Here is a 14942-nt window from a genome sequence, read left to right on the forward strand (position 1 = left end):
AAAAACAACATAGACTAAGGCGGGCGCCCTATAAAAGAAAAGGATCTTTGGGGGCCGGTGTCGCATGCAATTAGGTCCTCTATGCATCCGGGGGACATTACCGACATTGCATATGCAATAATGTCCGCCGGACGGTTTTGCATATGCAATCGTGTCCCCGGACACTGCTGCATTTTAATGCAATTGTGTCCACCCGGACACATTTGCATATGCAGTTGTTTCCGCCCCCGTGCAAAACCGTCCTAGCAGTAAGTTAAACGCCATTGGTCGTCGGAGTTTCAAGCTAAGTGCATGTCATGAATGACATGGGAAATGTTCGACTCAGCCGTTGCGTTTCGCTGCAATCATAAAATAATTATGTGAATATTCATCATGCACACCATGGAGCTAGCATAATACGTAGGTTCAGTACATGCACGCTCACTTACGGACGGTTTTTGCATAGCCCCGGACACGATTGCATATGTAAAAGTGTCCGGAGCAGACAGTATTGCATGGCGGACACTGACACCGGCTCTTGGGAGATCAGTGGTGCACATTATAAGCCCAAGGTAGCGCCCCGTCAATGATCCTATGAACGTTTTGGTAGTCGATGTAACGATGCGCGCGTATCACAACCTAGGGGCTCATGTGATTAAACCTTTGAGGAGATTTTATAAATTTAGGCTTTAATTGGTGCTTGGACTTGGGAATGGGAGGGAATGCCTCATGGAAAGTTTTGGATTTCAAACTGGCAGCAGAGTCGGGTTGGGAAAAAGCAACACTATTTTCGGGGTGTATTTTTTTTAGAGTAAACAACGCTGACCTACCAAAAATAGAAAAGCAAAATGTGAAGTTTGGTTGTCTGAAAACTATCTGGTTGGTTTTCAAGAGGCCGAGCGACTTTGAATGTTGTTTGAGTAATACTCTTTACTTAGCAAGGGGTCAAGTGTCCTAACGTCCTAAGATAAATGAAAGTAATTCAGTATAGGCAGGAGTGATGGGGGTATAGTTGGCGTTTGGCTCATGTCAGGGGCAATCCCAAACTTTGCATGAGGTATCCCCCCCCACCCCCATTCCCAAGTCCAAGCACCAATATTAAAGCCTAAAATTTATAAAATTTATAAAAAAAAAACACTGCGGTTGACACTTTGTTGGTTACTACAGCACATGTGTCCATGTAAACTGCATTACATAAGGCCTAACGTTTGCCAGGACTGATGTGTGTCTAGTCTAATCTAATCACGAGTCTTTGATGATGACGTAATATATTCGGACTAGCCATGGCGTTCTTTGGACCAATCATAATAACACACTACAAAAGTTTCGACACGGCTCTCAATAGAAATATTTAAATCAAGTTGTAAACAGGAACTAAACCATGTGGCTTTCTACGGTTGCTTGTACTATTTTAATCCATCGTCCTTCAAGTCTATAGCTATATGTTTTTAATGCAGTATATCAGAAAGCTTTATCGTTTGTTTATGTAAACTGAAATCATGCTTGGTTGGTTTAATGGTGTAACAGACGGAGATTATACCAAATATACAGATATACTGAGTAAGGTAACCTTTAGATGTCGCTTGCCCGCCCCCCCCCCCCACCCAATCACACCCCAGCCCAAGAAAAACACAATTGATCCGAACCACGTGCACTGTTCACCGATTGGTTGTCACTATTTCTACACAATTTGGTGACAACTTTTGTAACCACTATTTCAATTCACACTGACAAGCTCACCCAAGGAACATACACTTGTTTTAAAGTGTATAGCCTTGTTATAAACCGTATGGTGCATAAAGTTAATATTGTATGATTTAGCTGCAATAAGCCGCATAAATACATGAAAACATTTTTAATTTACGACAATTATGCAAAGTGCGTAATCCCGCAATGGTAATGCATTCAGATCGATGTACTGCGGGTCTATATAAAGTTTGAAATTTAACAACCCTGTCATTACGACCTGCTGATCTCGCTGATACTAAAATCTAACTTGAAACAGAGCAAACTTTGATAATCCAGAATCAAATATGAAGAGTGTTGTACTTGTCGTCGTAATGATGGGCTTCGCTGCCGCCTCTGCCATGTCTGGTGCAGGTAAGACTTTGTGTTTTGATTTTTACGAATCTATAAAACGGACACATGTTTTCAGAAGATTGCTCCAAGAATTTTTTGGGCTCATACTCGTTGTATTTCCTTTGATCTATCCCTTGTCAGTGTAGCTGTCATGTCTTATATTCGGATGTCCTTTTGTTTGCCTGTCTGTCTGTCGTTCGTCAAGGTATATTGTCCGTCTGGCTGTTTTGCACACGCCTCTGCTTTCAAAAAAGCCCTAACTCTAGTTATTACATGTATCCTGCTTCTTTAACCCAAAAATTTTAAAACCCGGGCCATAACATAAAACCAGTTCAGTTTATTTTATCATGTGTGGTATGCGCTAAGTTGTGGTTTTGATTATTATAGCCATATATTTTTAAAATGTCAACTTATTTGGGCAATGATCGTCCAATCGCTTTGGTTGCTAATTTAATTCATTGATTGTATAGCTTTACATATTTTGTAAGTAAACCATCTATATTGTATTGCGGATTGCTTTGACATTACTCTGTAAACAGAGCTGTTTTAGTAATTGTTTCGGTTATTATTAGTAGAATTTCATTTTCTTCTCAAACTAACAAAAAGAAGATATTGATTGTTTTTTTTTAGACTCTGGTATGGTGGCTGAGGAAACACGACGTCACAAAAAGGAGTCTTATTGCCCAGGTATGTATAAACAAACCATTATAGTCTTATAGTCGCATTCGTAACATCAGATTCTACATCGTCATTTCAATTCATTTCAATTCAGTTCATCATTTATTTACGTGCGTCATTGTATATACACGATATCATTGTATAGACGGTCAATTATTGATCAAAGATAACGAACTACAAGAATGGCGTTTTTTATGAGATACAAGTCTACAGTATAAACATACCTCTATAAAGCACGAAACTTGAATTTATATACAGAACTTAACTTGCACCAGTTTGAGAACTGTAGACGGGACGGAAACGGACAAAGCAAACTTGATCTTACGAGCTAGGATTAAACAAACAGACAGTGAAGTAGCACTGAAACTCTGAAAGTAACACCTTTTATATTTAAATACAGTGGACACTATTGGTAATTGTCAAAGACTAGCCTTCACAGTTGGTCTATCTCAACATATATGCATAAAATAACTAACCTGTGAAAATTTGAGCTCAATCAGTCATCGAAGTTGCGAGATAATAATGAAAGAAAAACAACCCTTGTCACACGAAGTTGTGTGCGTTTAGATGGTTGATTTCGAGACCTCAAGTTCTAAACTTGAGGTCTCGAAATCAAATTCGTGGAAAATTACTTCTTTCTCGAAAACTATGGCACTTCAGAGGGAGCCGTTTCTCAAAAGAAATTATACCATCAACCTCTCCCCATTACTCGTCACCAAGAAAGGTTTTATGCCAATAATTATTTTGAGTACTTACCAATAGTGTCCACTGCCTTAAAAGGCACTGAACACTATTGGTAATTACTCAAAATAGTTGTTAGCATAAACAACTTACTTGGTAACAAGCAATGGAGAGCTGTTGATAGAATAAACCATTGTGAGAAACGGCTCCCTCTGAAGTAACGTAGTTTTCGAGAAAGAAGTAATTTTTCCTCGAATTTGAGACCTCGGAATTCCGAAATTAAGCATCTGAAAGCACACAACTTCGTGTGACAATGGTGTTATGTTCTTCCATTATCTCGCAACTTCGACGACCAATTGAATTCAAATTTTCATAGGTTTGTTATTTTCATCTTTCATCTTTTTTTTATTTAGTCCACCCTAAATTGAGTTACAACTTCCAATTCAGAGGCCGATTTTACAAAAGCGTTTATCATCGCAAATGCCGAAACCGATCGCTAATTTCACTAAAACTTTGCGACGGATTTACTCGTCGCGAAACACTTGTACATACAATGACAACTTTGCGGTGACTCGTTAGTGACCGCAAAGTATCAGTTTATCGCCAAATTTTGCGCATACAGATTTTATTAGCAGTCTAGAGCCCTATTGACGCAGCTTGTTCTCGAATTTTCTCTAAAAACGTATTTCGTACTTTTTTGTTTTTGCAGAACCAACGTTGGATGATGAATTTACATGTGCTGCCTGCAAGACGCACCTGAATGCCATGCTTACCGACTCAACTTTGACCGAAATATTGCTAACATATTGCGATACCGTTCCAAGAGTTCCCGATAGGAGCGGTCGTGCTCGTGCTAGGGTGAGTACACCAGGGGCCAATTTCATAAGCTGTTAAGCACACAAATTTGCTTAACGTGAAATTTCTTCCTTGATAAAAACAGTATTACCAACCAAATGTCCATTTGTTGCATACTGCTTGTTACTGGATGATTCAACGGTTGTTTGCTAATCCTGAAAATCACGCGGAAATTGGGTTTGTGATCCTGTTTTTATCAAGGAAGACATGCTAAGCAAACTTGTCATGCTTCGTGTAGAAAGTGGCTCATTGACAACAAATTGTCTTTACATTTAGGCAAAACCGTGTCTATCCTTTTTGGTTCAAAAAACAAAATTAAGAAGGCCGATAACTTTAAAGTCTTATGTGAAGGTAAACAAATTGAATCAGCTACGTCTGTAAAATACCTGGGGGTCTCATTTGATCAGCAGCTATCAGGGGAATTAATTGCCAACTCCATTATCAAGAAAACTGGTGATAGGTTAAAATTCCTTTACAGACAGGCTTATTTTCTTAACACTAAATCTCGTAAAACACTTTGTTCAGCATTAATCCAGTGTTACTTTGACTACTCATGCTCTTCTTGGTTTTCTGCACTCCCAGTCCATCTCAAAAACAAACTTCAAATTATGCAAAATAAAATGGTTAGATTTATTCTAGCCAAAGACTCCAGGGCCCACATAGGTCAAAAAGAACTTGACATAGCGGGCTTCCTAAACGTTAAAGACAGAGTCTCTCAACTAAAATTAAATCATGTGTATAGAATAACTTGTAATGCCACTCCTGATTATCTTCGTGACAACTTTATTAAGGTCTCTGATTTTCACCAGCACAACACTAGGACCAGTGATCTGAATTTTATAGTCCCAATCTCATTCAGCTCAATTAACAATACTTTTTTTGCTACCGCCATAAGAGAATGGAACAATTTACCTGCTAATATTAAAATGTCTACTAGTCTGCAACAATTTAAAAAACTAGTCAAATGCCACCTTGCCACAAAAGCCACCTCTAAGGAAGCATAGCTTGGGTTCCTTTTTGGTTTCAATTTGTTATATTATTTATCGATTTAATTTAATTTAACTTAATTTTTAATTTAAAATATTTGTTTTTCCTATTCTATTTATTTTTCTTGTGTTCTCTTGCTTTGTTTTTCCTTGAATCATCTTTTTGCCCTTGACTAGGTTCGTCTGTTTTTTGTAAGGACCCCAATGGAAATAAGTCTAAGTTATTGGCTTTTTTGGGCTATCCTTGGATAATTTTCTGCAGTATTTCTATCTTGTTTTTTTTTGTCTTTTCTCCTGTTGTTAAGTACATGTTTGTATTTTGAGTATGTTCTTGCTGTATTTTTATCCGAATAAATTCAATCAATCAATCAATCAAGCTAAATTGGGCCCTGCTAAGACATAGATGAAACTCCGTTTCAGTTTCGTTCTTCTTTGCGCATCGCTCTTATAAAGCAATCAGCATTATGTACAGCCTGACAATAGTAAAGCACAGCATATACACTTAAACCAAGACAGGGTCAGAATTGACCCAGGTTCGGGGTCCCAGAGTTCCTGACCCAATAAGGGTTAGTCTTAACCCGAAAGCTGGTTTGAACAGATTGATGTCAACTTGGATTCTGTGTAAGTTTGACCCCTATTTGTGTGTCATTTTGAAACATCCAGTGCGCTTCGTAAATTACTGAGGTTTGAGTGAGCTCACGCGCCGTGGATTTTGCGTTGTACGGGGTGAAGTCGGGTTGGGCCCGAATTGCAATGGGCTGTGATAAAGGGAGATCGCGAAGTTGTCAGACTCATATTAATAATTTAAAGGTGAAAATAAAGGGATTTGCAGCTTCTTCAAGGGGTTTTTATTGAAAATATTGGCAGCAAATAAGGGCAATGTAATACCACACTTTCGTGCACAAACACATGCATGACATCACCTGTGAACATTCTCGTTCTATTTGGTGGAACTGTGTTATCCATTACTGGCATTGTTCAGTAAGGTTTCATCAGCTACAACTCCGGAATGTTCCTGACAGATTTCGAGAATTGAGTCTTTAGTTAACCAAAAATTGCAAAAGTATTCTTGTATTTTTTGTATTGCACGTTGTTATATGCAGTACGCCGTGTGCTTACAATTAATAGTAATATCCACTATAGGTCACGTGACGCACGGAGCGCAATCGGTCTATTGTGGTTGATGATATTCGTGTTTTTTGTTGTTGTCGTTTCAGTGTTTCGCTCTTGCCAACTCAGCAGAGGTAGAGAACATGGTAACTTCGGAACTGGTGGATGAAATGTGCACGGTATGTTACAAATTTTCATTTATTTTTGGTCAAAGTAAAACGGAAATATTTAAATAACATTTTAACAGTGTTCTTTCTAAATGGTCTATCGGACAACATAGGTCGGACATTTTGGTTTATTGGTAATATCAATTCGCATTATTTATGAATTAAATATATAGGTTTTTTGGGGGTGGGATCATTTATTCCCAAATCATTATTATTCCTAATTAGTACTCTTAGTTCTTCATTGTGATTTGATTTGATGATGTCTCCATGTAATTATAAACTTTTGTTCTATTGCTTCAAAATTCTTAGAGCAATTCCAAAGTTTTGTGTTTATTTAATATGTTGACGTTTTGCTGTTTATTACAGAATGGCTTGCGTTGTGTAGTATCCGCTTAAATTATTGATTAAAGGGTGAGTGTTATACATTTTACACTTTTTGTTTCTTCAAAAACCAAAATAGCATAGCTAGCTTCTATTTAAGTGGTCGGCCTGTTCCCGCCTTTTCCTCTTGCCCCTGAACTTTGTCTGCAGGATTTTGCAAAATGCTTGGGATGATGACGTCATAGATGATTTCATATCATCCACGTTTGGTATTACAAGTTCAAATATGAAGAACCATTATTTCAACGTTATTTCAATTTCCAATTAGCATTCGCCTAATAATACCCCCCCCCACCCACCCCAAGACAATTTCAATCCTGAACTCACTTTGTTCTGATTGACTTTTAACAGATGATGATACTGTCAGCAACGAGCGAACGTCAACGTCAACAGTCAACGTAAGAGGCTTACGAAATGACGATGAATTCAGTTGATTTATGGTGGAGGGTTTAACTGATTATATAGCATTATATATCTTTACAGTATAGTATACAGCATTGGTAGAGCTAACCAAATAGTCACAGACAGTGTTCATATGTTTTCTGAGATCAACCAATATAAACAAAGTAATAAACCTGTAAACCTTTAACTGTTCGTCCAGATACAGTGTTCTCGAATATTACTTCATTTCAGAGGAAATATTTCTCAGAAAAAAATCAAAAACGCTCAGGGAAAAAAAATCAAACTCGTCCACAATCAAATGTTGGTTTTATTCCTGCAAAAACCTGCCAAGATAATATCATGGTTTAGATCGAATAACGTACCAAAAATAACTAAAATCGTATTTTACCAAAATAGTTGAAAGTATATAGTTTGCCAGTGCATTGGCATTAATACAAATGACGAAAATTGAAATATGAAAAATTACAAACAATAAGAACAGCAAAGAGTAAAACTTATCCTTGTATACCCGTGATATTATTTTAATATTGTTTATTTATTGGAAAGGTTATATATGTACCTAGTATACTCTATGCTTCTCTTCATGCACATATTTTGCTTTTAAAGCGGCCTTAGTCCTTCAAAATTCTTTAAATTCAGGGTAATAATTTTCCGAGGTAGACAAAACTTTACACAAAGTGGAAATTTTAACCATAAGCACGGAAATTGCAAATCTTGAACATTTATTCGACCAAAAGTTGGTAGTAATGGAAAATACAATAAAAACGGTGAAGTATTATAAGTAACGAGTCGTGTGATAATATACTCTTTTACTGACTCCATGTACTTTACCTCACATCATTAGTGTTTGTAAGTTTGTGCTTAAGAGACAATCACATTATAAGTTTTATTTACATTGCTCATTCTACCCGAAATCACACTCTTTTTCTCTTTTGTTTACAATTTTGAGCTTACAAATAATATGACCGACATTTTCTAAAAGCCTCGAGTTTCACAAAATTCGTGACTGGATTGCCAAGAATGTCAAATCCTCTTTTAAATTCTCTTGGGTGGCAACTCACCAGGGCCCAATTTCATAGAGCTGTTTAAGCACAAAACTTTGCTTAAGCGAAAAAATCATTGCTCAGATTACCGAAAAAGACTCCACTCAATTGTTATGCTAAGTAAACAACAGCTAAATACCAGTCACAAACATGTGAAAAATAAGCGAGCTATTTTCGTGCTTCAGCAAAAAATTTTAGCTCTATGAAATTGGCCCCAGTTATTTTGGCTTATTATTGAGAGAATTGGTTATTATACACGGATGCGTGTTAGTACTGTATATTCAATACTTTCCAGAGCTAAGTGAAAACAAAAATCACAGGCATGTTACTCGAGTGGGATGCGAACCCACGACCTTTGCAACTAGAGCATTTACCAATAAGACTTTAGTTGTTAAGGCCGCCTATAGTTGGCCAACCATGGTTCACAAAACTTGCCGCAGTGACGTTGCAACAGAAAGTGTTATACCTGAACAGGGTGAGTTTGTCCGTCATCATCCTCTATCCCAGGTTCGAGTTTTTTCAACAGAGGCATCAGGAATATTTGCAGAGTTGCTATGAATTGCAAGCCCGCCAAACCGTAGAACACCACCACTAAACTCCCCAATTCGTCGTACATCCAACCTTAATGTAGAAATGGTAAACAAACTGAAGAATTATTGGTTGCTAAATTATTGCCTAGACGTAGAACACCAACACTAATCTCCCCAATTCGTCGTACATCCAACCTTAATGTAGAAATGGTATACAAACTGAAGAGTTATTGGTTGCTAAATTATTGCCTATATGGGTTCCTATGTAGATGCGTTAAAGTGGTAGATTGGTTAAAAATGCACTCTAAACCCTCTATAGTGTCATAGAAAAAACAGTCCTCAGAGATTTTGCCCCACATGATGACAACATTAGAACGGTTCCCTGTTTTTACCCGCAGTGATGAAAACAGGAACCACCCTTACAAATCCAATGGTCTCATTGGACAGACATGCAGTGACGAAGGCTTTCCATATCAGTGTTATGATTGGTCCATAGTGATGTAGCTTGTCAGCTACTGTGTGTGTTCGATTAAAAGCTTACCCGGGTCAACCCCGACGTGCTCATCTGGTCAATTAAATCGCTGGGCATGAAATACCAATATATGTCTTTATCCATCATTGCAGATGAAGAAAGGGGACCAGTCTATTGGGAAATTAGCATGAGCAGAAGGCGGTTGATTCAAAAGAGGGCGCTATCAGAACAAATCTGTACACAGTTCGCCGTATTGGGAACTGAAGCTCCTGGGAGGACACAATCTAATACTACGTCGACACTCTGAAAACTCCCGGGTCAGTATTTACCCAGGTTGACGGTACATGAGCCCTGATCCATTTCTCGGTCAGTGTGACCTGAAATATGCGTCAAACTGACCCGAAACTGCGTAAAAGTGATGCAGAAGCCTATAGTCAAAATAATAATAATAAATAATAATATGAACACTTATAGTGCGCCGGTATCCACCACAAGTGATGCTCATGGCGCAAGGAAGAAACACAAAATTAATGAAAAGCAGCTGTGAAAAAGTGTGTTTTGAGGGCCTCTTTGAACTTATGAATAGAGGACATGTTACGGATATTAAGAGGCAGATTATTCCAAAGTAAAGGACCAGCATGAGAAAAAGCCCGCACCCCAATTGTTGTGGGTGTGGGGAACAACCAGTAATGACGAAGTGGATGATCTAAGACATCTGGAAGGATAGTAACGGGTAATTAATTGACAATTATACTGATGAGCAGAACCATGTAAAGAATGAAAAACAAGCAGAAGTAATTTGTATTGCATGCGATATTGAACAGGGAGCCAGTGAAGAGCATTCAAAACCGGAGTGATATGGGTTCTCCTGGAGGACAAAGTGACCAGCCGAGCTGCAGTGTTTTGCAGTCGTTGCAAACGAGAGATTTGATTCTGTTGTAGAAGACAGAAGAGAGAATTACAATAATCAAACCGGGAAGAAATCAGAGCATGAACAATCTTTTCTGTGGTAGAACAAGTTAAGTGTTTACGGATAAAGCCCAGATTTCTTAATTGATACCAAACTGATTTACATAAATATAATAACTTTCCGGGTAAGCCTGACCCAGAAACCGGTCAGGTCTCTTGAATACAGGGTCATTTCGTACCAGTGAGTCTTTAGAGATAATGTTTAACCCCCTTCACAGTATTAGGTCAAAGAATGCATAAATTAAAGATATAGAGTTAGTTATACGTAACATTTTGTGAATGTTCCATACGATAGTTTCCACCATGATACTGATATCCAGCTAGGAAAGGTCTACTGATTGAGGATGATACAAACACGTAATTTGTTTACAAGTCATGTGACTGACTAAGGGTTTAGGCATTAAAGGCAGTGGAAACTATTGGTAATTACTCAAATAATTATTAGCATAAAACCTTTCTTGGTGACAAGTAATGGGGAGAGGTTGGTGGTATAAAACATTGTGAGAAACAGCTCCCTCTGAAGTGCCATAGTTTTCGAGAAAGAAGTAATTTTCCACGAATTTGATTTCGAGACCTCAAGTTTAGAACTTGAGGTCTCGAAATCAACCCTCTAAACGCACACAACTTCGTGTGACAAGGGTGTTTTCTTCTTTCATTATTATCTCGCAACTTCGATGACCGATTGAGCTCAAATTTTCACAGGTCTGTTATTTTATTCATATGTTGAGATACACCAACTGTGAAGGCTAGTCTTAGACAATTACCAATAGTGTCCACTGCCTTTAATGGAAGAAAGAAATAGATCTTACCTGCAATAATGGGCCCTGCCAGATCACCTATGCCTCCAAGCATGTAGAATATGCCAATCGCAGATGCTAAGTTGCGAAGGCCAACAATTTTGCGAAGAAGGACTAAACTGACTGCACTGGACATCCCGGTGCCGATGCCCATGAAACACGCTGAGGCCACCAGTCCCTCGCCTCCCTCTGCCTGCGTGCAAAGTACTCCGATAGTGGAGAGCAACTGGGAAAAACCGAACACAGCTTCAGCTGATACATTCGGTCTGATAAGGAAGCCGCTTATGGCCCGACCCCCAAGACTTCCAAAGCCCATAACACTGAGAAGAAATGTAGCATCCGTTTTCTCAAAACCATAGTCCAAAGCCATGGGCATGATGTACACCACATACACGATATATCCGATTGATAACTCTAGGTACATAAGACAGTATAATGTGAATCGATAGCTCTTCACGAGTAAATCCAGTCGTAATTCAGAGAACAGCTTGCGAATGATACTCATGAATGACGAACAACGACTGTCACTGTCTACAAAAACTCGTCCGGAGCCTATTTCATCCAACAGTTCAGAATCGTTTTGATGTCTGGTAGTCCTAGCATGCCCTAGAGGACGATAGAGGGCGCCAACCGCACACACATTTAAACATATTGCACCCATGATGAGCATGGTTCCCCTCCATCCGTACGTATCGAGGAGTACACGAAGTAGAGGCGGTGTCACGATCATACCCAAACCAATTCCAGAAGACGTAAAACCACTGACTCTGGCAAAGTACTTATTGAAGTACTGCGCAAGAGCAACCCCAGCAGCTGTAAAACATAGTGCGATGCCAAGCCCTGCCGTAACAAACAGAATATTCCAAACAGTAAATACAGTTTTGTACATAGCCTCACCAATAAGCCATTTGCGAGTTAGATTTGAATAATGTCTGGTGCAATGACTTGCTTAGTCACAACTTACCGCTAACATTTGAATTTCTCAGACTATAGGGACAGTTTCTATGTCGAATGGTTCAAGGCAAGCTTTTGCATAGCAACTTCCAGATGAGCAAACCCAATCCATTGTGCCACATACCTTCATTCAGGGTGAATGTGTATTCACCGTCTCTTATGTAACTACGCAAAGGATTGCTTCGAATCACATAGCAACTGTCTCAACTCAAATTTAAGTGGTAACTTGTGATCAAACACATTCAAATCTTACACGCAAATGGCTTATTGTAGTGCAAGCATTCCAGAAAATGTATACATCTTTGCGCTGCTATTCTTGAGCGGGAACCTGTAAAGGCAGTGGACACTGTCATTACTCAAAATAATTATTAGCATAAAACCCTACTTGGTAACGAGTAATGGGGAGAGGGTGATAGTTTAAAACATTGTGAGAAACGGCTCCCTCTGAAGTAATGCAGTTTTCTGGACGAAATAATGGTCTGGTGCCATATTTGCGCAATGAATGTTAGCATTCATTACTGTTATGGGAACAGGGAACATGACCTAGATGGGACAGCGTGATAAAGGTCTATATTGAACACTTAAGAGTGCTATGTTTACAAAATGCCGAATCGTGGGAACTTTTAGAACGCGGGTTAAAGTGAACACTACCGGTGACAGCGCCTATCAAATACATTTGAAGTATAGCCGTGGCCCAAAAGCTTAAAATCAGAGCAGCAAACATAAGAAAACCGCCACACATAAATGTATCGTCTAAAATGACACCACCTGTAACTACACGCGTACCATGATTATCCATTCCAAATTATCAAGTTTTTGTAATTTCCTAAATAATGTTCTGTTAATTTTCCTTTTTGTTATCAATCTCAATATGTATTTATGGCTGCATAGCAAACAAATTTTTTTCAAAACAGTTTAATTACAAACAATCATTGCTTTGTGTTTTTTTTGCTGTATGCACTATACCTTTCACCGTACCTTAATTTCAATAATCAATATTGTTATTGCTATAAACTATAACCTATTAATTTATATTATAAAGGGTCCAGGCTCTGTACAAGCCTAGGCTTTTTCCTGGTGCCCTCCTCTTATCACTCGTTGTTCTTATTTCTTGTATGTTTCATAATTATTTATAGTGATATTTGGAAATAAAAAAACAAACAAACAAACAAACAAATCTACATCCAAGACGATTCAAGACAACACTAGCCACAATAGCTGTCACAAAACACACAAAGTAATATGACGTTAATAGTTTAATATATATTATACTACAGGAGAATTAAAAAACTGATCGTTGGCACGTGTAATAGCATAATAGTCCACATTGCAAAAAGCTGGTGTATTTTGTTTGGTTTTTATTTTTATTTTTTTTTCCCGGAAGAAGTATGTTGAAAGAAGCAATTTGATTTAAACAAAGAAAGTGAAATAGGGCGGCAATTGAACCGGCCACTTTTCCGTTCTCTTTTCCGTTCCTTTAGAAAACAAACTTGCGTGTGCGGGCATGTCTACAGCTGAGGACTTTAACAAAGGGGATCCGGGACAAAAGTTACACCAAGGACAGTCCTCGGTAGATTTTGTGTTCAATACCAATGGGAACGTCTGAAGAATTTTTGTTTATGTCCAAACAATGGGAGAACAAAGAGAAGTCTCGGTTGACACCATAAACATACATGTGTGTGTGCGTGTGTGAGCTTACGGGAATGCTCCTGTTGTTTTTTTAACACAATGAAACAATGTACCCCACAAGGGTCATCTTTGTTCAACTCCTGTTATAACTATTACTAGTAGGCCTACATCCATGATAGAGCATGCGCGTGTACAGTAAGTTGAGGCCTGATTACAGGGACATGTTGCCTTGGATCGGGCGGTGATCTATGAAAATTCGCTGGAAACAGTTTGTTATGAAATGCACTTGGTTATACAGATATTGTAAAAGTAGAATATAAATGCTCCACACAAAAATGCCATAAAATTGCACTATTTTCCTTATACGTCGTGTTACGGCGCCACACAAATTTGTAGAGTCAAATTTTTGACTTCACAAAATGGCCGATCGTGTAAGTTGCAATAAGTCTTTAATTAAACCGTTACTCATTACGTTATGCATCTGGGTTTCCTGTGTCACGAGCAGGTATAACTGTACCTCCAAAATATGCAGAGGAGGACATAATGCTGACTATTGCCCCGGTCTCAGCAGCACTAGAGTTGAAGTCAATTTGCCAGCTTGTGTAAAGAACCCCTGCACATCTCGTCAGTGCGGCCTGTAAGAAGTACACGATAAAGACCGCCACGACGATGACATAGCCCCACCCTCCATCTGGTGGGTCGCTGTCTTTGACCAATGGCTTTGATGTTCTCCTGCCTCTCGAGTTAGACATGGTCCTTTATCTGGAGGGGGGGGGGGTAACCCAGTCGCACATATCACAATAATTCAGAGTGAATAAAACAAAATGTTGTAAAATTATCAAATTGACAGTAGGCCTATTACATGCTTTGTTTGACAAAAACGATATAAAGGTGAACTTTAAAAAAAAGTCAACATCTAGGTATATGGGGTGAAGCAATATAATTGTTGCACGCTGTGACGGGGTCCATGCCGTTGTACACCCGAGAGGGAAAATGGCACCCCAGGCGAAGCCGAGGGTGCCATTTGCCACCGAGGGTGTACACAACCCATGGACCCTAGTCACAGCGTGCAACAATTGTTTTGTTATACCTTTGTATAACTGTTATTTCTCTTCTCGAAGTTCTGTTGTCATCTTCAAATATTATTACGACGGACTATTTATTGTTTAATAAGCAGACGAACAAGAAACAATTGCCTCGAACCTGCGGTTGTTTCGTACACAGCGCTGT

At 38.7% G+C, this 14942-nt stretch overlaps 2 protein-coding genes across 2 annotated transcripts; one reads left to right on the top strand and one right to left on the bottom strand.

Annotated features, from left to right (window-relative positions):
- The first annotated feature begins 1934 nt into the window (after positions 1-1934).
- On the top strand, positions 1935-8103 carry LOC117307373. Its single transcript, XM_033792114.1, has 6 exons — positions 1935-2079; positions 2689-2745; positions 4127-4275; positions 6476-6547; positions 6902-6946; positions 7268-8103. Exons 1-5 carry the CDS (start codon positions 2013-2015, stop codon positions 6929-6931), a joined length of 375 nt encoding a protein of 124 aa, XP_033648005.1. The 5' UTR covers positions 1935-2012; the 3' UTR covers positions 6932-6946; positions 7268-8103.
- Positions 8104-9681: 1578 nt separating this feature from the next.
- Positions 9682-14464, bottom strand: LOC117303458 (monocarboxylate transporter 12-like). The gene is made up of 4 exons (XM_033787665.1): positions 14307-14464; positions 13266-13354; positions 11142-11969; positions 9682-9791 (listed from the first exon to the last, which is right to left on the bottom strand). Exons 1-4 carry the CDS (start codon positions 14462-14464, stop codon positions 9682-9684), a joined length of 1185 nt encoding a protein of 394 aa, XP_033643556.1.
- Between the last annotated feature and the right edge of the window lie 478 nt (positions 14465-14942).

Source organism: Asterias rubens, chromosome 2 (assembly GCF_902459465.1).
Source record: "Asterias rubens chromosome 2, eAstRub1.3, whole genome shotgun sequence".
Classification (NCBI taxonomy): Eukaryota; Metazoa; Echinodermata; class Asteroidea; order Forcipulatida; family Asteriidae; genus Asterias; species Asterias rubens.

Coding starts and splice junctions, on each gene's coding strand:
- LOC117307373 (XM_033792114.1), top strand. CDS start 2,013: ATGAAGAGTGTTGTACTTGTCGTCGTAATGATGGGCTTCGCTGCCGCC. Junction 2,746..4,126: donor AAAGGAGTCTTATTGCCCAG/GTATGTATAAAC, acceptor TTGTTTTTGCAG/AACCAACGTTGGATGATGAA. Junction 6,548..6,901: donor TGGTGGATGAAATGTGCACG/GTATGTTACAAA, acceptor TGTTTATTACAG/AATGGCTTGCGTTGTGTAGT.
- LOC117303458 (XM_033787665.1), bottom strand. CDS start 14,464: ATGTCTAACTCGAGAGGCAGGAGAACATCAAAGCCATTGGTCAAAGAC. Junction 13,355..14,306: donor GGGGTTCTTTACACAAGCTG/GCAAATTGACTT, acceptor ATTCTCCTGTAG/TATAATATATATTAAACTAT. Junction 9,792..11,141: donor GGCAGGGCCCATTATTGCAG/GTAAGATCTATT, acceptor TTTTGACTATAG/GCTTCTGCATCACTTTTACG.